Source organism: Ambystoma mexicanum, chromosome 11, assembly GCF_040938575.1.
Source record: "Ambystoma mexicanum isolate Mex_15411 chromosome 11, UKY_AmexF1_1, whole genome shotgun sequence".
NCBI classification, from domain to species: Eukaryota; Metazoa; Chordata; class Amphibia; order Caudata; family Ambystomatidae; genus Ambystoma; species Ambystoma mexicanum.
In genome coordinates this window covers 457,814,306-457,836,130 of record NC_090934.1, presented here as the reverse complement: position 1 = coordinate 457,836,130, position 21,825 = coordinate 457,814,306, and the positions used below count along the sequence as shown (strand labels likewise).

At 48.0% G+C, this 21,825-nt stretch overlaps 1 protein-coding gene across 1 annotated transcript in view; it reads right to left on the bottom strand.

Annotated features, from left to right (window-relative positions):
* LOC138503512 (astacin-like metalloendopeptidase) overlaps window positions 1-16,763 on the bottom strand; it is a 65,620-nt gene extending 48,857 nt beyond the window's left edge. Inside the window, exons 1-2 of the mRNA XM_069623305.1 lie at window positions 16,685-16,763; window positions 16,421-16,469 (exon numbers count right to left, since the gene is read on the bottom strand). Coding sequence (XP_069479406.1) covers window positions 16,421-16,469; window positions 16,685-16,753 — 118 coding nt within the window. The 5' untranslated portion in view covers window positions 16,754-16,763. The remainder of the gene's footprint in view (window positions 1-16,420; window positions 16,470-16,684) is intronic.
* Between the last annotated feature and the right edge of the window lie 5,062 nt (window positions 16,764-21,825).

The following is a 21,825-nucleotide window of genomic DNA, read 5'->3' as shown; positions in this document are numbered from 1 at the left end:
TGGGGGAGCGGGTTACGTGTATTTCAGGGGTTCGCGTGAAGTTTCTCACGCGATCGGGCCTGGGGGAGCGGGCTACGTGTATTTCAGGGGTTCGCGTGAAGTTTCTCACGCGATCGGGCCTGGGGGAGCGGGCTACGTGTATTTCAGGGGTTCGCGTGAACTTTTTCACGCGATCGGGCCTGGGGGAGCGGGTTACGTGTATTTCAGGGGTTCGCGTGAAGTTTCTCACGCGATCGGGCCTGGGGGAGCGGGCTACGTGTATTTCAGGGGTTCGCGTGAAGTTTCTCACGCGATCGGGCCTGCGGGAGCGGGCTACGTGTATTTCAGGGGTTCGCGTGAACTTTTTCACGCGATCGGGCCTGGGGGAGCGGGTTACGTGTATTTCAGGGGTTCGCGTGAAGTTTCTCACGCGATCGGGCCTGGGGGAGCGGGTCACGTGTATTTCAGGGGTTCGCGTGAAGTTTCTCACGCGATCGGGCCTGGGGGAGCGGGTCACTTGTATTTCAGGGGTTCGCGTGAAGTTTCTCACGCGATCGGGCCTGGGGGAGCGGGTTACGTGTATTTCAGGGGTTCGCGTGAAGTTTCTCACGCGATCGGGCCTGGGGGAGCGGGCTACGTGTATTTCAGGGGTTCGCGTGAAGTTTCTCACGCGATCGGGCCTGGGGGAGCGGGTTACGTGTATTTCAGGGGTTCGCGTGAAGTTTCTCACGCGATCGGGCCTGGGGGAGCGGGCTATGTGTATTTCAGGGGTTAGCGTGAAGTTTCTCACGCGATCGGGCCTGGGGGAGCGGGCTACGTGTATTTCAAGGGTTTGCGTGAACTTTTTCACGCGATCGGGCCTGGGGGAGGGGGTTACGTGTATTTCAGGGGTTCGCGTGAAGTTTCTCACGCGATCGGGCCTGGGGGAGCGGGTTACGTGTATTTCAGGGGTTCGCGTGAAGTTTCTCACGCGATCGGGCCTGGGGGAGCGGGCTACGTGTATATCAGGGGTTCGCGTGAAGTTTTTCACGCGATCGGGCCTGGGGGAGCGGGCTACGTGTATATCAGGGGTTCGCGTAAAGTTTTTCACACGATCGGGCCTGGGGGAGCGGGGTACCACTCACCGTCTGCCTTGCATGTAGAAGAACGCGTAGCCAACACCCGCTGTGAAGTAATAGCGTGTGAACCCCAACGGATGGAAAACACACGCACCGCACGAAAAGCACGTACAGAACAGTGTAAAGGCATGCGGGATCTCCAAGCCCTGCCAGGGCAACGCCCGTGCGCAAAACGTCACAGACGCGCTTACGCTGTAAGGGCCTTTGGTCCAATGAAATCGCGTACGCGTGCTGACGCGCTTACGCACTAAGGGCCTTTCCTCGATTTTCACGCTGACGTGCAGGATTTTCACGTGCCAAATCACTCCGTATCAAGCTGGCCACGCGAAAACACATGGAAGACCACGCTCCTGCCCAAAAGGCCGAATTACTGCCCCCCAGTGCCCCGAGCAGCCTCCCACGTGCCATCTGCTGCTGCCTGCCTGCCTGCTGCCACCGTGCCCTGCCATTTGGTGCCTGCACATCAGCCATCTGCAGGGGTCCAGTTGCTGTGTCCACCCCTGCTGGAACAGAAGACTCCCGACTCAGATAACATCGCTCCACAGCCCAGCCCCAGGACCCAGTTGCCCACCCACTCCTGCCCCTGGGGTTGCCATGTCGGGCACATCCACATCTGGCACCAGTGGCAACCCCCGGCCAGAGGGGCAGAGGGGCACCAGCTTCACTGCCACCGAAGTTGGTGTCCTGGTGGAGCAAGTCCTGGGGCAGTATGATGCCCTCTTCGGATCGTCCCGCCCCAACAAGGAAGGACCGGAGAGGATCTGGGCCGACTGTGTGGTTGACATCAACGCGGAGGGGGTGGCAACCCGCACCATCCAGAAGGTCAAGAAGCGCTGGGAAGACATGAGGTCCAGGACCCTCATGAAGGCCCGGCGCCTCGTGGAGGGGGGCCGGGGCCGCATGAGTTCCATCCAGATGGGGGTCCTGGAACGCGTACACCCAGCGCTCCACGCCCAGGTCCTTGAGAGGGAGACCCGTCTGGAGTTGAGCGGTAAGTGGCCAAGCATTGCTGTGTGAGACAGGGCATGTTGCAGTGTGCTGGTTGTCTGATACTTGCCTGTATGTGTGACATAGGCCATGTACGCATTTATGTGTGCAGGGACATCATGGTAATGCATGTGCGACCAGTAATGTGTGAACCGCACGGTTGTTGCATGTGTTTAAATGCGACATGGGGAGCCCTATGCAGATTGTACACACGAGAGCATGGCAGTCTCTGTTCCTGGACATGGGTGGGGGTGAGGGATGGGTGCTGATGCCAGGTACATATATGGTGTCCATGTCTGTGTGCCTGACCTGTGTGTCTGTGACTTGTGGATGCCATGGATGCATGACACATGTCTGTGACAATGTACAGATTCACTGATGCAGCATAGTCATCCTTGTATCCACTGTGATTGCGGTGTACGGGGCCAGATGGATGTGACTGAGGTGAAGTGTGTGCATGTGATAGGCATGACCCATGATGCATGTGAGTTCCATTACATTGTATGTTTCGAGAGTCCATTGGACATGTATGGAAATGTCCATGGCATGCACCATGACTGTCACTGTGTGTGTTTTGCCTGGACTGACACATGTGTTGTGGAGGGACATGATGGAAGTGTACTTTGACAGTGGCACTCATCTGCTATTGCTTCCTGTCTAGGGGACCATTGTACAGTACCCTGATGCTTGTGTTCTATGTCTCCCTCTACGCAGCGGCTAGTGAAGAAGAGGGCGGAGACGGTGCTGTGGAGCAAGGCGGCGGGGATGCCCCCACGGCTGAAGCGGAAGGGGTGGGTGAACCCCCACAGGGGCCTGCTACGACGGAAGACGGTGAGGAGCCATCCAGGTTGGTGGTTTCCACAGAGGAGGAGGAGGCCGCCACTGAGGCGCACATGGGGCCTGGTGGGGGCATCCCTGCTGGTGCAAGTGGCGCAGTCCAGGGGCAGGGGCAGGAGGCAGCACAGGTCACCGTGGAGGGGCCTGTGCATGTCGCTGTCCCTGACCCAGTGGGTGCACCACCATGCACCAGCAGGGATGCCCCATCCCAGGCCCGTCCGCAGGTAGAGGGGATGTCCATGTCATCTGACTCCCCTCCACCTGCGGACGAGGGGACCCCTGGCCGTATGGAGAAGGTCCTGATTGGGGTCGCGATGCGCACGGCTGTGATTCGTGATGCCGTGCGTGCTTCCCAGGAGGAGCACGCACGTCATCACGAAGAGCACCGTGCCGACGTGGCCCAATTGGGATCATCCATGTTCGGGGGTTTCCTGCATGTGTCGGCCAATATGGCGGCCCTCTCCTCCTCTGTGGAGACTATACGCCAGTCGTTCTCCTTGCCGTCTTCTGGCCCAGATGCCACCAGGGCCCCCTGTGGACCTGCCCTGACCAATGCAGCCAGCTTGGTGGGGATCCCATCCCTGCCACAGTCGGGAGTCAGAGGTCCAGCAGGGGTGGACACCACAGCAACTGAACCCCAGCAGATGGAAGATGTGCCGGCATCATCAGGCAGGGCACGTGCACGACGGCGTCGGTGGATTCCATCAGCCTGGATGCCGTCGTGCTGGCAGAGGCAGTGGCGTCGGAGGCAGCAGCGGAGTCAACGTGGGAGGCATCATGGCTCGGGGCCATCAACATCGGAGGGGCAGGCATCGGCCGGAGGGCAGGAGGACCCAGGACGGGAAGTGTCTTCCGTGTGGCAGCGGTTGGGCCAGCATATAGGTGCGGAGCGGCGGCGGGCAGAAGAGGCGCGGCTCACAATGGTCAGGGCGGAGAACTCCATGCGGAGGGCCCTGAGGCGGGCCGAGTGCCTCGAGGCAATCCGCAGGGGGTTGGAGGAGCAGATGGCGCCGTCCCTGCGGACCCTCGGGGCCATGGAACAGGACCGCCTCCGGGACATAGACGAGGAGTTTGATGATGCCCTGGCCCGGAACACCACGGAGTGAGCCGCTGGACTTGCCCGCCGCCTTTGTATATAGTTCTTTAGTTTTAGGTTTCATTTGTTTCTTCTTATGATTTGGAGTCGACGGACACATCTCCACTTTTTGTATATAGTTGCATTTTAGTTAGGGTTTTTTGTAGGTTTCCTTTGTTCAGTTGGGCTCATGGACCCTTGGATGTTTTGTACATAGTTCTTCATTGGATTGTTTTATTTTTTTATTTTTGATTTATTCTCCATGGAGCAATGGTCTTTGCATTTATTTTTATCTCTGGGATTGATTTTATTTTTAATGTGACTTTGAACAACTTTTTTTTGGATTTGGATTTGTAGTTTTGATTTTTTTGGACGGACATGCAACTTATCTTTTTTTCATTGCCATTGTAGTTTGTTTCATTTCATTTGCATTCAATTTTTTTTAATACAATTTTGTTTTCATACTTCACTGTGTGGTATCATCTCATTGGTTTCATGCATGTCATGTTGGGTGTTTTCCCATTCATTTGCAACCATTGTGTGTGACGGACATGGGTTCATTTGCTTTATGAACATTGGGGGTGTAACATGTAATTTCCATTTCCATGTGGGTGAATGGGTTACTTGGTAGGGCCTTTTGGCTGTGGAGGCTGACCATAACGCACATGATTGGGGATTGTGAGGACCTGGGTGCAGGGGGACATGAGTGGGGGCCTGGTGGAGGCTGCCCCTGGTGACTGGGGGGGGTGGGGGTGGTGGGAGACATGGGTGGGGGCCTGCGCACAGGTGCCCCTGGTGGCTGGGGGGTGGGGGTGCTGGGAGACATGGGTGGGGGGCCTGGTGGAGGCTGCCCCTGGTGGCTGGGGGTGGGGGTGGTGGGAGACATGGGTGAGGGCCTGGTGGTGGGTGCCCCTGCACTGCTGGGGGGTGGGGGTGCTGGTAGCCATGGGTGGGGGCCTGTGGAGGGTGCCCCTGGTGGCTGGGGGTGCAGGAGGACATGCGTTGGTGGGCAGTAGTGCAAGTTCACATGTGGGTTGGCTGGGGGGCATGGCCATGGTGGATGGGGTGCCTGCAGGACATGTGCAGGGTAGGCCCCTGTGGTGTGAGCCACCTGCAGGGGCCGTGGAGGGTGTAGAGGGAACACCTGGGAGGACCCACACGTGCAATTCACGTGTGGTGCTCCCCGCGCACCCCTGAAATACGTGTACCCTGCTCGCACGGGCCCAATCGCGTGTGGAAATTCCCGCGCACCCCTGAAATACACGTACCCTGATGGAATCGCGTGTGGAACTTCCCCTGCACCCTGAAATACACGTACGCTGCTGATATCGCGTGTGGAACTTCCCACGCACCCCTGGAATACACGTACCCTGCGGAAATCACGTGTGGAACTTCCCACGCACCCCTGGAATACACGTACCCTGCGGAAATCGCGTGTGGAACTTCCCGCGCACCCCTGAGATACGCGTACCCTGCTCGCACAGGCCCAATCGCGTGTGGAAATTCCCGCGCACCCCTGAAATACACGTACCCTGATGGAATCGCGTGTGGAACTTCCCGCGCACCCCTGGAATACACGTACGCTGCTGTAATTGCGTGTGTAACTTCCCCTGCACCCTGAAATACACGTACCCTGCTGATATCGCGTGTGGAACTTCACGCTCACCCCTGAAATACACGTACCCTGCGGAAATCGCGTGTGTAACTTCCCAGGCACCCTGAAATACACGTACCCTGCTGATATCGCGTGTGGAACTTCCCCTGCACCCTGAAATACACGTACCCTGCTGATATCACGTGTGGAACTTCCCACGCACCCTTGGAATACACGTACCCTGCTGTAATCGCGTGTGAGACTTCCCCTGCACCCTGAAATACACGTACCCTGCTGATATCGCGTGTGGAACTTCACGCGCACCCCGAAATACACATACCCTGATGGAATCGCGTGTGGAACTTCCCGCACACCCCTGGTATACACGTACCCTGCTGATTTCGCGTGTGAGACTTCCCCCGCACCCCGTAATACACGTACCCTGATGGAATCGCGTGTGGAACTTCCCGCGCACCCCTGAGATACGCGTACCCTGCTCGCACGGGCCCAATCGCGTGTGGAAATTCCCGCGCACCCCTGAAATACATGTACCCTGATGGAATCGCGTGTGGAACTTCCCGCGCACCCCTGAAATACACGTACCCTGCGGAAATCGCGTGTGTAACTTCCCATGCACCCTGAAATACACGTACCCTGCTGATATCGCGTGTGGAACTTCACGCGCCCCCCGAAATACACGTACCCTGTTGGAATCGCGTGAGGTACTTCCCGCGCACCCCAGTGATACACGTAGCCCGCTTGCTGTGCTGGTACAGGGTTAGCGCAGCCCTTTGCGCTGGATTGGGTATATTGATGGCTTTTCCCTGCGCGAGAGGCGTTCTTGGGGGCGTAACTGGCGCTGCTGCAGGGTCACTGCGCCACTGTGCGCCACGGCTGGTTTTGCTGGCTGGAATCCATGAATACGCTGTGCGCGGAATTGGATTTTAGCGCACTCGGCTGGCGCAGGGATTCGCACGCGCACACTGTGCGCCAGCCGCGTGCGCCACTTGTGCGCTGGATTCTATGAATTACCCCCTTAGTGTCCATAGCAAGAAGGGCAAGGATATTTGGACTTTTGAAGCCCTTAAAACCCACTAGTAAATGCCACATTTTATCACACAGTTGAGGGCGTGTGTCTGATTTGCATGACTCCCTCTTAATGACCTGATATTATCATGGTGGATGGTGGTGATGTGCAGTGGCAAACTTCACTGCAACCGCTTCATAGTATTTCATTGCATTGTGCTTTGTTTTAGCTGGTGTAATAAAACCAAACATGAAACGAAGAACAGGAATGTGGGTTATAGGGGAAAGGAAAGGAGAAAGGGAGGTCGAGGATGGAAGTTGAGAGGAGAAAATGGGGGAGAGAGAATAGAGGGCAAAGGGGAATAGGGGGAATGGGTAGAGAGAAACTGGTAAAAGAAGAAAGTAAAGGGAAGCCAATGAAAGGGAATCCAAAGAAAGGAGAAGGGAAAGTAAAAAGAAAATGGAAAGACAAAGGCTAATGGAGTAATCAGGGTGAGTTTGATGTGTGTGTGAGGGAGAAAGAAGGGGAGAGAAGACATGAAGAAAAAAAACAACATCTTCTATTTGAGCTTAAATTGTTTATTCTGGTAAACTCATAAATCAAGAGATTAGAATAAAGTCTAGAAATTCCTTACATCACCCATTACGCGGTATCCACTAAGCCAACAGGGATACTCACAAGGATTCTGGTGCTCCTTTCAAGAAGTAGGAGGTGAAAAAGCATAAGAAAGATTGGAAAGATCACTCCACTAATACCCCACCAAAAGAGGCTAACAAACATTGCAATGGTAAATTCCCCCATAAACCTCATAGGGCTAGTGAAACCTCTGGGGCCAAACAAGAGGGTGGTTACCAGAAACCCCCATTCCAAAGAACATTTGGCAAACGTGTGGTTTGTGGGTTGTGTGACCATGTGAAAGGGGTTCCCAGGTGTAAGGGTAAACCATCAGGGATCACACCTGTCTCTTTAGCCTTCATCCACAAGGGAGACTCTCCCGTGGAAGGTGCAATCTTTCACCCTTCAGCTGAATAAACCATTGCTGTTCAAGCTAAAGTTTCTTTAGTGTCCCTGGGACTGTGGGAACAACAGAATATGCATGTCTATAATTCCATCCCTGATAATACTAAAGAATATTATAAGGACTGTGTACTTGTAAATGGTCAGGATGCTACTGTCATCAGATACACTGGGGCTTGCAGAGCTGTGGAGGATTAACATTTCTTCAAACCTAAGGATGAGGTTGAGGCATCCAAAAGTCTCACCAAGTTAGCAAGAGGCCGTCTCCAAACGTGTCCCATAATTCCAGCTACCAGTCAGTGCAATTATATGTCTGTCAGGATTATTGTCAGTGTTCGGTCTGAAGTGCCTGGTAGGGTACTGTCAGAAAATGACTTAAGCACCCTGGTTGTAGTCTCCAGCACACCAAATCCCCCTTAAAAGAAGAATAGGGAGTGCACCAGAAAAGCCAGGGAGGCAACTTTAAGAGACCTCTCCATTCTGACCAAGGAGAAATCCAGAATAGGATTGATGTACCAAAGATGAACCTCAGCAGCAGTTGCTTCCAATTACAGCTGGATAACTGCCCCATCCCCCCACCCATTAATGACTAGCATGGAGTGCAAGAAGAGGAGTGCTGTACAAAGGATGAGCCACAGCAGACATTACTTCCACAGATGTTCTCCCTGATATTTTCATGGTGCAAGTTTCTGTCGCAGTAGGATAACATCAGAGCCCAAGCTCTACATTTCCTTACGGAAAATCATATTTAGCTAGAATCAGCACTGAGTCGTTTTGCCATATTGATTGCCTTCTTGAGTGTTCCTTCTCTGTGTTTAGGCAGTTTAATAAAATGAATGTTATAAAAGTGTGGGGTGTTGCATTCCTAAAGCATTTAATAGTTGATTTCTGAAGATTAATCAAGTTTGTTTGGGAATTCTACATTAGAGTGTGTCTTCTGGAGATTGAGTTTACACCAGAAAATATATCTAACACTGCATCCTTTGAATTATCAGGTTCTGATGTTGTGATGAATAAATGCACCTGAGAGAACATTACTATTGCATATCCCTGCAATGCAACTTCCATTCTTGCTGTCTCACTATGCTACCTCCTCACTACTGACACACATCGTTGCTCTCTTTTCCCTCACGGCCCTACTCCCTTGAGCACACGTGTGCCCTCTACATCCTACATACTTATTTGGAACTGCAAGCTGACCCTATTAAGTGCCCACAACAGACCCTGACTCATAGGCATTATTTGCCTGCCCAAAACAGCCCCTCGCATGATGAGGTGAGGCTGTGCCTATTTGTACATTTTACCTATTCCTAACAGCTGGCTTACCTAGTGGTGGGTGTACACTTACAAGATATTTAAAGTTACACGAGAATGCTTACTTTTTCAAAGTTCGTAAATAGGTCTACTTCTTTAACATGGAAAAATCTGATTGCCTCATAGGGATAGTTAAATGTTCTTAAAAAGGTGCACAACAAGCTGGAGGTTTGTGACAAATGTAATAATTCCTAGAGAATTTGCGACAAATCATTTTTTGGTGAGAAAAGTACAGTTATGTAAAAGTAAGGCTTTTTTCAGGCTTGCAATATTTTGCATTCTGTGACTTCTATTTCTCCTTTCGGGATGTGGAAAATAAAGCGACAACAATATTCTTTTGGCTAAACAAGTTTCACTAAGGATTTACATATTGTAAGTTTACTTTCATTTAAGATAAGTGTATTTTGCAAGTAAACTATAAGAACTCTGACGTTTCCAGTAACCAGGCATGAGAAGGCCATCCAGTCCTGTTTTCCCCTCTAGATTCTTGGACTTCTATTTTTAGTTTGGGCTATTACCTGTCACTTGTGACACCTTCTAATAGCCCAAACTATTGCATTAAAATACTGAATCTTGTGTATACTGGGAAGAGGACTTTGGACAAAGGGTACACAAGAATGACATTTGAGTAGGGACACCTAGTGTATTTGGTTGTTGTTTGGTTATTGCTACCTCTCATTACCTACCCCTAGCCATGCTAATACCTATGGCTAATCCCACCCATTCTTGCCCATCTCAGATCTTTTTAAACTCTAAACTCTTCCATGCTGGCGGCTATGTTTGAAAAAGTTCACACATGCACCCTGCATGGTAACTACTGTGCAAGCCAGTTACATAGTTATTTATTTCCAGTATTGGATATAACAATGAAGATTATCTCACAAAAGAAGAATTCTGCTGTGTACGATAATGTGTCCTGAACTGCAGCAGAAAATTGTACTATTTGTGTTAACTTACTATGTGCTTGATGTATTTACCTATTGCTAAAATTCTTTACACCAAAGAGAACAATTATTTTCCAAAAGCCACACGGCAACTTTAAATAATCCTTCTGAAGCCCTGTTTTGTGACAGCCCATAGCATTACTAATGGACACCATCTTGTATGTAGGCCAAGGCCCTATTTGGCAGCAGCAGAATCAGCCTAGCAGAGTCTCAGTAGGAAGCGCCTGCCTGCCTGCACAGTGTAAACTGGTAGAGAACTAGCTGTCGTGTCTCTTCCATGGCTCCCTCTTCCTCTTGTTCCCTGGCATTTGGGAACTGCACCTCCCCGACAAGCAGACCTGCTAGAAGCCTCGGGTCACAAAGACATTACAACTTCCGGAAGCCACGCATCCAGAGACAGACCAGTGCTGGAAGGAAATGGATGTGAGGCCACTCATTTACATGAGCGGAAAGAGAGTTTTGGGAGTATAAATGATCATCTTATTTTATATTTGAAATATGTTGGATAGTAACTCGAATGAAACCCTTTTGAGACGGGTAATGGCAGTTGGGCTTTTTGCTGTTTTTATTTGTCACAATTCTCACCCTAGCCTGAAAATGTGCGCAAGACAGGCACCTCTTTGGGGCAACCTTTCTCTTTGCTTCTGCTTTCTCTCTTTCTCTACCCTGCTGAACTCCTGGTTGAAATTGAAACTGCACTGGTCACCTGGGTATCCTCTGATCTCTGACCCAGGTCCCCTCCCCGCCAGTTGCACTCCTGCACTGGTTGCCCCCCTGGCAACTCTTGCACTCGTGGTCTGTTTCTGTGTCCCTACAAGCCCCTACCAGCACTTGACACTTGATGTATGAACTTACCCTTGCACTTGCCACGAGCTGGCCTTCCTTTTTATTTGTTTTTATTTGTTCTACTGTGTGATCCCATGTACTGCACTGCCCCCTCCCCCTTTGCATGTTTCCCCTCCCCCTCCTCTGCACTAGCGCAATCTCAGTGTCACCTGGCCCAGTAAGATCGTTGTCTGTCTTCCCTTTGTTCCCCCTCCCTTGGCTCTACACGTCTTGAAACACTTGTGTATAGGCGCATTATAAATGCCATATCATATCATATCATGAAACCGGATGGGAGACTGTGGGTTGTTTCACCACAGAGCTGGAGCAGACTTAACAGGGAATAAGAGGCTGTGTGAGCTTGAACGCTGCACCCCTCTTCTCCAGCTGTCTGAGGGCTCATAGCAGCTAAGCAGGGATACGTGCTCTTCCAAGGTGGCAATTGATTCAGCACCTTTCACTCTCAGAACCAGCTGTAATGAAAGGCTCTCAAGTTCTCAACAGTGGAAGCTTCATCCTCTGCTAAAAGAAGCTTCCACACACGCAGCAGCCTCGTGTCATGAAATGCTTCAGAATACACACATTTTCATTTCATTTCCACCATGGTTGTGTCCTAAATCTGTTTACTGAGCGCACAATATGTACTGAGCACACTGACAAGAAAGGATTTGCAAAATGTGCAATTTCACCTTTCTTTTTCCAGGCTACACTGGCTTGAGTGAGTATCATCAAATGGTTTGCCAGGATCACACCATTTGCTTAAGTGGTGAAACCGAAATTTGAGCAGAGTCGACCATTTAAGCACTTGACCACATATCTTTCCATCTTCCATTAATAAAGTATTTGTTAACGTTTAGGATTGAAAAGATTAAATAATATGTTCATAGCAATGCATGTAAAAGTGCATACATTATGTAAAAATACTAACCTAACCTTATATAAATAGTTTGATTTTGCAACATGGGATTGTAAATGATTAGATGCTGAAGTAAAATATTTGGAAATTTATTTAATACGGGATCTAAAGAAAATAGCTGAATTGAATCTATACTGAATTATAGGGGTGTTGATGATTTTTGGGCTAAAATCAATGCCATCAAATGTCTTTACTTCCTAAAGTACTTTATGTCATTTAATCACTACTCTTGCAATTCCTGAAAAAGCTGCTAAAAAGGAATGACAAGGTTTTTCAAAAATTTCTTTTGATAAAAGAAACCTACAATTCTAAGATACATATTAATACGTGATGTTCCTGAAGGTGGATTTGGTTATCCAGATATGGTAAAATACCATAGGGGCTTTTTATCGAAGAAGGTAAATAATTTCTTAGTACCCAGTTATACACAAGAGCCACTTTGATTGGCAATAGAGAAGAAAGTTTTTCTCCAATTAAACTGGATGATATGCACTCTATGGGAAGAATACTGAATGTTAAGGATAGGTTACCTACTACGTGAAGTCCTTACTCAGTGGTTGACGAATACTGATCACAACTTATGGTTGCACTATAGAGCCTCTCTTTAGCATAGCCCTGGTCTTCAAATTGCAAATAAAATATTATGTTGGCGTAGTTGGATTTCTAAGGGAATCCTGGAGATAGGTGAGGGGTTGTGGGAGGGACAAGTAATATCCTTTGTGAGTTGATAATATATTCAGTTGTTGCTGAGGGGGATTGCTGTTGAAGGGGTTGTTTTTCTTTTTTAACAATGTAACATAGTCAGTTGTGTTAGTTATTTGATGTTGTAAACTTTTTAAAATGTATATAAAGAATTACAAAAGAAGTTTTGAAAACACGTTGAGCAAAAATAGGACTACAGCTTTATTTTACCTATCCTGACTATTTCACGGTAAAAGCCTATGAAACGCAATGTAATGTCACCTGCTAAAGTCTTTATTTCACAGAGCTTGCAATCTTATGCACCCCTCCCATTTATTATCACCCCCATTCACACCTCTGAATGGACAGTAGTCCTCCTGTGTCTGGGCTAGCAACCCCTAATTGCCCTTATTGTAACACTTTGTTTGCACAAAGCGAAACTTCAGGGGGAGCCGCTGTTCTTTGTTGTGTTTAGACTTTTCACAGGAGAAAGTGTGAACGCTGAAATGGGACAAGGAAATAAGGAATGTTGGCAATTAGTACCGGTACTCTCCTCAAGCTAGGAGAAGTCCCGGCCCTCATTTTTGCCAAAAATAAGAAGTGCTGGTTAGAGGTGGCCCATTTAAAGCATTGCTTGCAAGGCCACATCTCTTTGCATTCTGGTGCTTGTAGTTCCGCTTTTGTAGTGGGAAAATAAAACTACAACTAGTGTACAATAAAAGAGAATGATTTCAGAAAATATGCCTCGATTTACCTTTACATAGGACAACACGCAAGCTTTCGTTGTATATCTTTGATAATTAGTGTTAATATAATATGCAGCACTTTCAGTGGGACAGTTCTGCCTTCCCCAGACTACTGCGTTATTTGTGACTGACAGGATGGAAAAGCAGAGATTTTTTTGTTTTGTTAATTGTTAAAAAGAAACCAGTTTGAAACCTAGGCACAGTAAACCCCACCTTTACTTGTTTTGCGCCCCCCCTCCTTTCCTTTGCCCTACAAGCTGGCATACCCAGTGTCATCCAGAAGACGGTCATCCTGTCCAAATTATTTATGTATTTATTTAAAATTGAAACAAGATGACCAACTTCCGAATGACATCAGACACGTTGGCATGTATGTTTTACCAGCACTTCTGGATCGATCAACGATTGTAGCTTAAAACTGCTCTTGCCATCTTCCCCAATACAGTAAATCATGATGTTGGCACCTTTGCCTAAACTGCAACTTTAAATCAGCTATTTTTCATTGATGTGCCTTGAAACACTTGTGTATAGACGCGCTATATATGCCATATCATATCATATGTGACGAAAGGGTGGGAATTTAGCGAAATCTACAACTAAACAGGCATTAGCCAACCCAACAGTTTGGGTCTTTTTGTGTGAATGGAATATATATTTTCTAAGCACTGCCATAATGGTACTTCCCACAATAAGGTGGAAACAGCTGGAAAATGGCATGAGTATACTTCAAAAGTATAAGTCAAAAGTACGGAATTCCCGATTCTGCTGTTTTGTCCACTTATTACGCATAATGTATAAACGTTACCATCACTAGTAAATCTGGTCACAGCAATAACGTTCATTTGAATTGTTCCTCACAGAGAGAATGAGGGGGCAGGTGGTAAAGGGAATATGAAATGTAGACAGAGTCGGAACGAGAACGGCGGTTAAGGGGAGTAAACGAGATAAAAGAGTGAAAGGCTGCACCAATTAAGAGGGTAGATGGAAAAAGAAAGAGACGAGGGAGCGAAATGTTTCGTGTGGTGATAGAGATATTGGGAAATTCATTTTAGAAAGAACATATGATTTTTCCGATAAATAAGAAGGGAAAAGAATAGAAGATAAGGGAGTCTCGGGAGGATAGCTCAGGGGCGACGTGCTCGTCTTGGAAGCAAAATGACACGAAACAACACAGGTTCGATCTCCGGGTCCGCGCTTAGAAACTTCTGGGTATTAGCGTGTTATAAATATCATATCAAAATTAGGGAGATAATGTGGAGGAATACATTCAAAGAATGGGTGAGAGAAAAAAGGAGGCTTGAGAACAGATAATAAAATATAGGTGAAACGATCTAGAGAATAGAAGAGACGTGAAAGCACAGGTTTTACAGAGGAAGCTCAGGAGAGAGAATGGCAAGAAAGCGGTGAGTGAGCTGAAGAGAGCAGAGACAAAGAGAAAACAATGTAGTAGACATCTTAAGAAACAGTGGTGCGAGCTAGAGAGTAGTGTGAAAACATGGGTGCTAGGGGGCAGTCTTGAACATACAAAAGTCATGACCTTCAAAAAAAAAAAAGACATAATCAACCAATGTATTGAGAGGGGATAAAATCATGCCTGTTCCAGAAGCTGGTGTCAGCTTTTCATGGAGGAGGGGCTGTATGAGGGGAGAGAGATAGAGGCAGCCACTTGTAACTGAAAGCCTTCACTCATACCATCCATATCTTCCCCTAGTGTCTGAGTGGGTAGCTCACAATAAAGCACGAGGGTCTCTGACGTGAGAGTAGCCTGCACTTCACAAATGCAGCAGACTTAGCCTTGCATTCAAGGTTAATACATTGAGTACCTGAAACTGGGTCCTAATAACACATATTATTACAGTTCTTGCAAGTAGAGCTGAGTGAGCCCCCAGGATTCGAGCCGGTCCGGTTCAAGGCTGGGGCTCTGGCCTGATCCTCCTCTCGGGTCAGGGCCTGCCCAAATCAGGGGCTGCCCACGAGCCCGACGTCTGCCCCTGACCCCAAACATAGGGTGCTTGAAAAAAAAACGTGATCCGCCTAATTCCCCGTCCGGCCTGCCTGACTTCCTGTACCGCTAGCCAGTCACTGATTGGCTGGGAGAGGGTAGGGATGCTTTCTGGCTCGACCATGCAGTGATTGGCAACGATTTCAAAAATAAGTGAGCACAAAGAGTTGGTAGACAGTGTTAACCAACTCTTTGTTCTCCTTTGGCGCTCGCTTCCCTTCCCAAGTGCTTCCAAACCCCCCAAAATGCAATTTTTCCTGCCCCAGGCCCTTCCCGAAAACACCAGTGATTCCCTTCACCCCAATCTGCCTCTTATCCCAGCACCATTTAGCCTGGTTACTTGTGCCTAGTACCGATTTGCCCCCAGTCACACCAGCCCTCTTGTTGCTGCCCAGTCTACTTTTTCCCTTCTATCCCCTTTTCTTGCCCCTTTCATGCCACCCCTTTTAGCCCCTTTTCTAGCACCCTTATCCCCTTTTCTTGCCCCTCCTCTTTTGCCCCTTTTCTTACCCCAGTCACTTTTGACGACTTTTCTTGCCCCTTTCACCTCTCTTCTTGCCCCAACCCCTTTAGCCCCATTTCTTGCTGCCGTTAGTCCCTTTTCTAGTCCCATAGTCCACTTTGCTTGCCCCTCCCCTTTTGCCTTTTTTCTTGCCCCCTTTGACCCCTTGTCTCACCCCTTTTATTGCCCTAGTTACTTCTATCCCCTTTTCTTGACTCTTTTAGACCCTTTTATTGCCCCCAAACCCTTTTGACCCATTGTATTGCCCCATCCCCTGACACAGGCCCCTTGCCTGTTTTGCATGGCCTTTCCCCCTGCTCGGCTTGTAGCTGGCCCTAAGAACTGGCCCAGACACCCCAGGCTCGGTCCTGACTTAACCATGTTGAAATGGGTTACCCACATACCTTAAGGTGGGCCTGGTGCTTTACAAGAACACTAATATGCTTAACACCTGAAAGTCAATGGATTCGGGTCGTTCATTGCTGTCGCCCGTACCTATCCCTTAAAGCATAGCTCTCAACACACCCGCTTTTGGCGGGTGTCATCCGCCTTACAAGCCGCTGACTCCAAGGCCCCTACACGACCATTCACATCTACGGGCTCCCATCCGCCAACAAGACATCGGGTGTTTACACCCGCCTTGGCAACACAAAAGGATGAGAGCTATGCCCCACACGCAACATAAGCCAACGCTCCAGGTCAAAGACTAGACTACTGGTTTATGAAAAGAAAGCCAAGCTGGGAATGTCCTTCGCCAACTTGGAAGCTTGTGTGCCAGACGCCCGGCACTCTACAGCCCAGAATTTCGGAACCTTCCAATGTCATGCACACATTCTCAAAGGATAATCGCACATACCTGTGGGGTTGGCCGCCTCACTCGCCTGGAGAGGATCATGCTCAGGGGTCTGCAAAACAGAAGGAACAGGTGTTACTTCTTACACAGCGAAAGCCCACGGAATGCGTATGACAACACAAAGCAAAGACCCGTTCCACGCACCCAATGCATGGCGCTGCCAGAGTTTCCCCCAATGTACAAGCACATTGCTGAAAAGTAAACCGCGGTACGAAAACGAAAGTAAGAGTGGACTTTGGGCAGGGGGTGGGTGTCAGTTCAACTCACCGGTAGCGGCAGAGGCAAGGCACAGCCCAGCAGGCATGTGAAGGAGACGAGTACTGTTCTCAGCTGCATGGTTGCTTGGTCGCTGTGAGTGGTCTTGAATTGCACAAATGTCGGAGCGCCTTATATATCTATAAGGAGAGGCACGGTGACCAATAAGCTTCCAGAGCTGCGGGAAATAACAAAAACCCAAACCAAAACCGGCCAGGAGGCGATAGGAGGCCCTCGGGGCCTGGAAACTCCTGCGAAATGCACGTAGGAGGATGGATAAGGCTTCCTGAGGTAAGACGGACGGCACAGCCTCAGGCTTCGCAAAGAGGCAATGGGCGCACGTAGCCACCGTGCCGACAGGCACACGTTCACATGGAGACACGTCTTGTGATTGTAAGAGGAGTCAGTCACATCCGAGATGTATGCAGTTTCTGAATAATAATTATTCTGGCGATTTCTAAAGCGCAGCCCTCATCAATAATCCGCCTTTAAAGCACTTGGCAGCCGTGTTGCTTATTACCTTCATGATTACCCATACTGTGGTACTCGATCAACCAGATCAGGCTATCAAAACCATAATACATGGCCTGGACCTGCTTCCAAATGTGCTGTGTTTCAGCTGTCCTCTAGGCTGCTTGATGAAGTTGTTTATATAGATGATGAAGTTTGTTGGGGTGGGATCTTCATCTGAACAAAATCTTGCAGGAGCAAAATAATCACACCATTGCACAGTGGGGTGGGTTATAATACCTTATTTGTATAGCATTCTCCCCTAAACACGTTACATGCTCTGTCGTTTGCAAAGCGTTCGGCTGCCATGTGTATGACCTTATAGCGCTTTGTACTGTCTACTGTACAGAGTTACCCAGTTTCAGGGGGGACAGGAAGATTACAACGCAAAAGAATTGGTCGAATTCCATATAGTCACTTTTTCTCAGCGAATTTGGCAGCAAATATATGTGTGGGGTTGTGGGGTGGGGGGGTAATCGTGATAATAAATATAGGGGGTGGTTGGGGGAGCTGCAGGGGTCTCGCATATAATTGCAATCAAATCGAATTAGAGAAAACACAATTCTACAAAATCGTATTCTACAAAGTATTTTCGATGTAATCACATGGAGCCCCTTGAAACTACTTATTTAAAAAAAAAATGTATTAGAGTGTTATAATTTATTACAAACTTTTCACTCACATTTTAACATAAACTACTTTCTATTGTTCTTATCGTTCTTATTCAAATTTAACAGTATCAACAAAAACACAAGCATAAATGAGTCCATGTAATTCCTCCCCCCCCCCCCCGCCCTTTAATTTGCAGGCATATTTTCCATGATTGAAACGACTTCAATATGCTATGGGTGAGGAGCAGAGAAGCGATGAGGCTATGAGGTGAAGCAGTCATCTTGCCATATGATCTGTGGACGCTTGCCAAATGTTGAGAGTGCATAAGCATTTCATGGGGAAACCAGGTTAATAGAGAAAGTACCTGAGTATAGGATGGCAATATGTATAAAATGACATGAGCACCTGCGCATGTGATGGCAACAGCTACCCAATAGGACAAGTTCCTTGGCATATAATGCTACTTCTGGCAAATAGTTACATGCCTGTAGGATAGCACGTATGCAGCATGCTGCATTTTGGAATGGCACAATGACATGTGACAAGTTTGGAACCCTGGAGGCACTGACTAGGGCTAGGCCCATCTTCATTCTGAGGGCATTTCATCAAGTACCATCAGTGGGTAATAACGACAGAAAATAGAAGTGGTCCAGCTTCATGACCCCTATAAAAATCAACCAATTATTATTGTATGATAACAATGTGTTATTTACACAGTGCTTTTACCAACGGGATTTATATAGAACCTATTTTACATACAATATCACCCAATATATTTTTTGTGTGCATTTTAATTCTGAGATGTAAAACAAAGTAGAAGCTTTCACAAAACTACAAAATACAAAAAAATGAAATAATTTCCCAATTAAAGTTGGTACTCATTTATCAACCTTGGAAGGGTGACAGGCTGAGTTAGCCTTGCCGGGATTTCAAGCTGCGATCTTCATATCACACACTGTGGGGAGCAGCGAGCGCTCAACCCACTGAGCTATCTTACCGGCTCTATTAAAATGGCAGTAAATTGTTCTACTTGCTGTTGTCCAATGGCAAAGTTTGTCATTTGTATAAATGTCTGGCAATGATGTGAGTTATGTGGACAATAATACGTTTTATGTTAATATGCCTGGCAAAACCTATGAAATGATGCTATCTTGGACATGCAATTGTAATGCTAGGTGAACAATGAATGTACATGGGCATGTGATCCCAATACCAGATCGAAAACGTTTACACTAGACGTCAAAACGGTTGGCTTTGACATTAATTGCTGCTACAGTAATTATGTCCTACCTTTGCACATACATTACTTTCACAGTAAGTAAAACACACAAATACACTTCTAATCAAAGGAAGTAATCCCATTAAGTGCAATTCCCTCAGGCCTTCAACCCTTCCATGTTTCCAAATACTGGCCCGTTTGTCAAAACGTAAAGGGCAGCAACAAACAATGGGTACAAACTGCAAAGTTACAAACATTGCTTTTTCCATACGTGCACAAACTGTTTTTGCATCCCAGGAAGAGAATAGTTTGGCACAGTGACTCTATGTTTCCCGAGCATGTATTTCTAGTCCTGGGCTTTCGTTTAAGAGTTCAATGTATTCTGGGGAATTGTCGCCTTATGTTTGAACTTGATTAACATACCAGCAAACAATGATTTTCAAAAGAAACCCCACGTGTGTTAGGGTGACACAGAGTCACTCATCTGATTGCCCTAAAACACCCCACAAACAAGAAAAAGCCCAGTAACGTGTTAAAATACCATAAATGCATGCCAATTGCCACCTGTCTAATATGACACCTTCCACTTGGTCGTTTGCTTTTGCCCCCCACTCTCCTGCCCCCATAACCGTCTACTCATAGAGGCTATCTCTGGCCCTTTTCATTAAGCTCCTGTGTGCCATCTCTGGCCTTGTCCGTTAAGCAAACAGAAGTAACGCACACAAAAACAGACCTTTCAGGCCGCCATGAATGCACGTTTAGTTTCACAACAGATGCTAATTTAGGAAGTGAGAGCAGCCTTGAAAAACCTCTTAACAAAGTATTAAGCAATTGGCTGCCTGAAGGGAGGTAGAGGGTTATGGACAGGGCGGGCGTGTGGCCCAGGTCAGTGTATTGCTGTTAAAATGTAATGTCTCCCTGTTCTCCCAGCAGAGAGATTAACAGGCTGCCTCATGTGACCATCACCCGAACTGTGCCCCGGGCCATCGCCAGGCCTGCGAGGAGGCCGTACGTCATTTGGAACAACTAATGGTCGGCGTGTAAATGCTTTATTGACATCTGTTGTGCACATTTTGTGGTAGTGGACTTTTGGGGACCGCAGAGGGGAGCCCCATTTACATTCAGTAGAGGAAGAGGATCGATGAATGAACTTATTTCCCCTGCCCAGGGGAAAAGGAAGAGGAAGGGGCCGTGGACAGGGGGCGCCAAAGAAATGAATACCCCAGACTTGACTCATCAACTCCGCAGGGGTGAGGCCCGCCTACCCCAGTTCCTGGGATGTCTGGGAAACTCCGCACAGAGCACTTTCAGATTCAGGTGGGGCATTGGCCATTCCCCTGATGACGCAGTAGGAATGTTTCGAGCACAACGTGCTTTCTCCATGCTTTCTCCATAGTGTGTGCAATCATGCTACTCATTCCCTACTCAGTGGACACTAATTATTGACAGTCCATGGCAAACACAATACATATACCACCAACATGTACCTGAAGGCAGGTTCAGAATGCAGACGCTTGCTAGGTTCATGACTCATAAACACCACCAGGGCTCCTAATGTCTCGGGGGCTTTAGGCCACCATAAAATACTTCCACGAATTCACAATGCCAGCAACATATGTGCAGCAAGAGGTGCAAGTGGACCTTTTTGCGTGCTTCGTGTTATATGAAATTAAAAAAATAAGCAAACAACACAATAGGCGATTCTGGAGTAAACATGCGAGTTACAAGAAAGTTCACAAAAAGAGGGCGGGGAACCAAAAGGCAGCAAGAAGAAAGTAAAGGACGGAGATTGAGAAATCCGGCGTCACCGTTCACACGGCCCCAGCCCAATAATTAAAGATAATACATCAAAGAAACAGACTTGGGGAATGACATGGGGGCCTGTGAAGCCCAGCTATGGCTTTTAACATAGCTTGGATTTGTTACTTCAAAGCCCTCATTATTGCCAACCTGCATTATGCAAGAAAAGAAAACCCTTTGTTAAGATTTCAAGGAGGCAGACCTCCGTGTTTACACATCAGTAAAGCACCCCTTTCCTCGTTATTGGTGGTGGACTATGCATACCACACAGCAGTTTACGTGCCACGACCAGGCTTACTGTTCTGCTTCTTCTGTGGTCCTGTTCGTACTTTTACTTGGTGATTTGAGAACATGTGATGCATTCGGAGGCAGGGGAGCCGACTTATGAATTTCCAGGGGGGTGCCCAAATATAGGAAGTGACATCACCAGCAGTTATATGACGCATTTGCACGTAGTCGCCAACTTGGTGCGAGGGGGTTGGGGGGGCGCAGAACAGTGGAAACATTGTCTCGCATGTACTGCATATACTAACTTCAAGTAAGAAGGAGGTTTAAGCCTTCCAGTTGCATTCCAGTAAGCCATCACAGCCCCTCCCCTACCCCTCTATAGTCATCCGGGTTGTAGTAGCCCTCAAAAGGCAGAGCAACACAACTAGGATGGGAGAACGAAATGCCATCCCATCCTGTGAGTGTGTCAAACCTCAGAGCAAAGACTATGCGTGTGCCTCCTAACTTGGAGCGCAATCTCACTAATTTGGTGCAAATCTCGCAAGTGGGTGATTGGGGATTCCATGTGTGTGTGTGTGGGCTGCAGACCCCGGATCACATGCTCACTTCTTCAGCATGAAAATCTGACCAAGGCTCTTTGGGCAAGCATTCAGGATGGGTCTCACACCTTTAAACAGTGTAATATATTGAGTGGGCACCTCACTCCTTGGAGCATAGTATACCCTTTGCTGGTAATCTCACAACTGAACGTACAGTTCCACTCTTGGTCATCTCAGTGACCCCG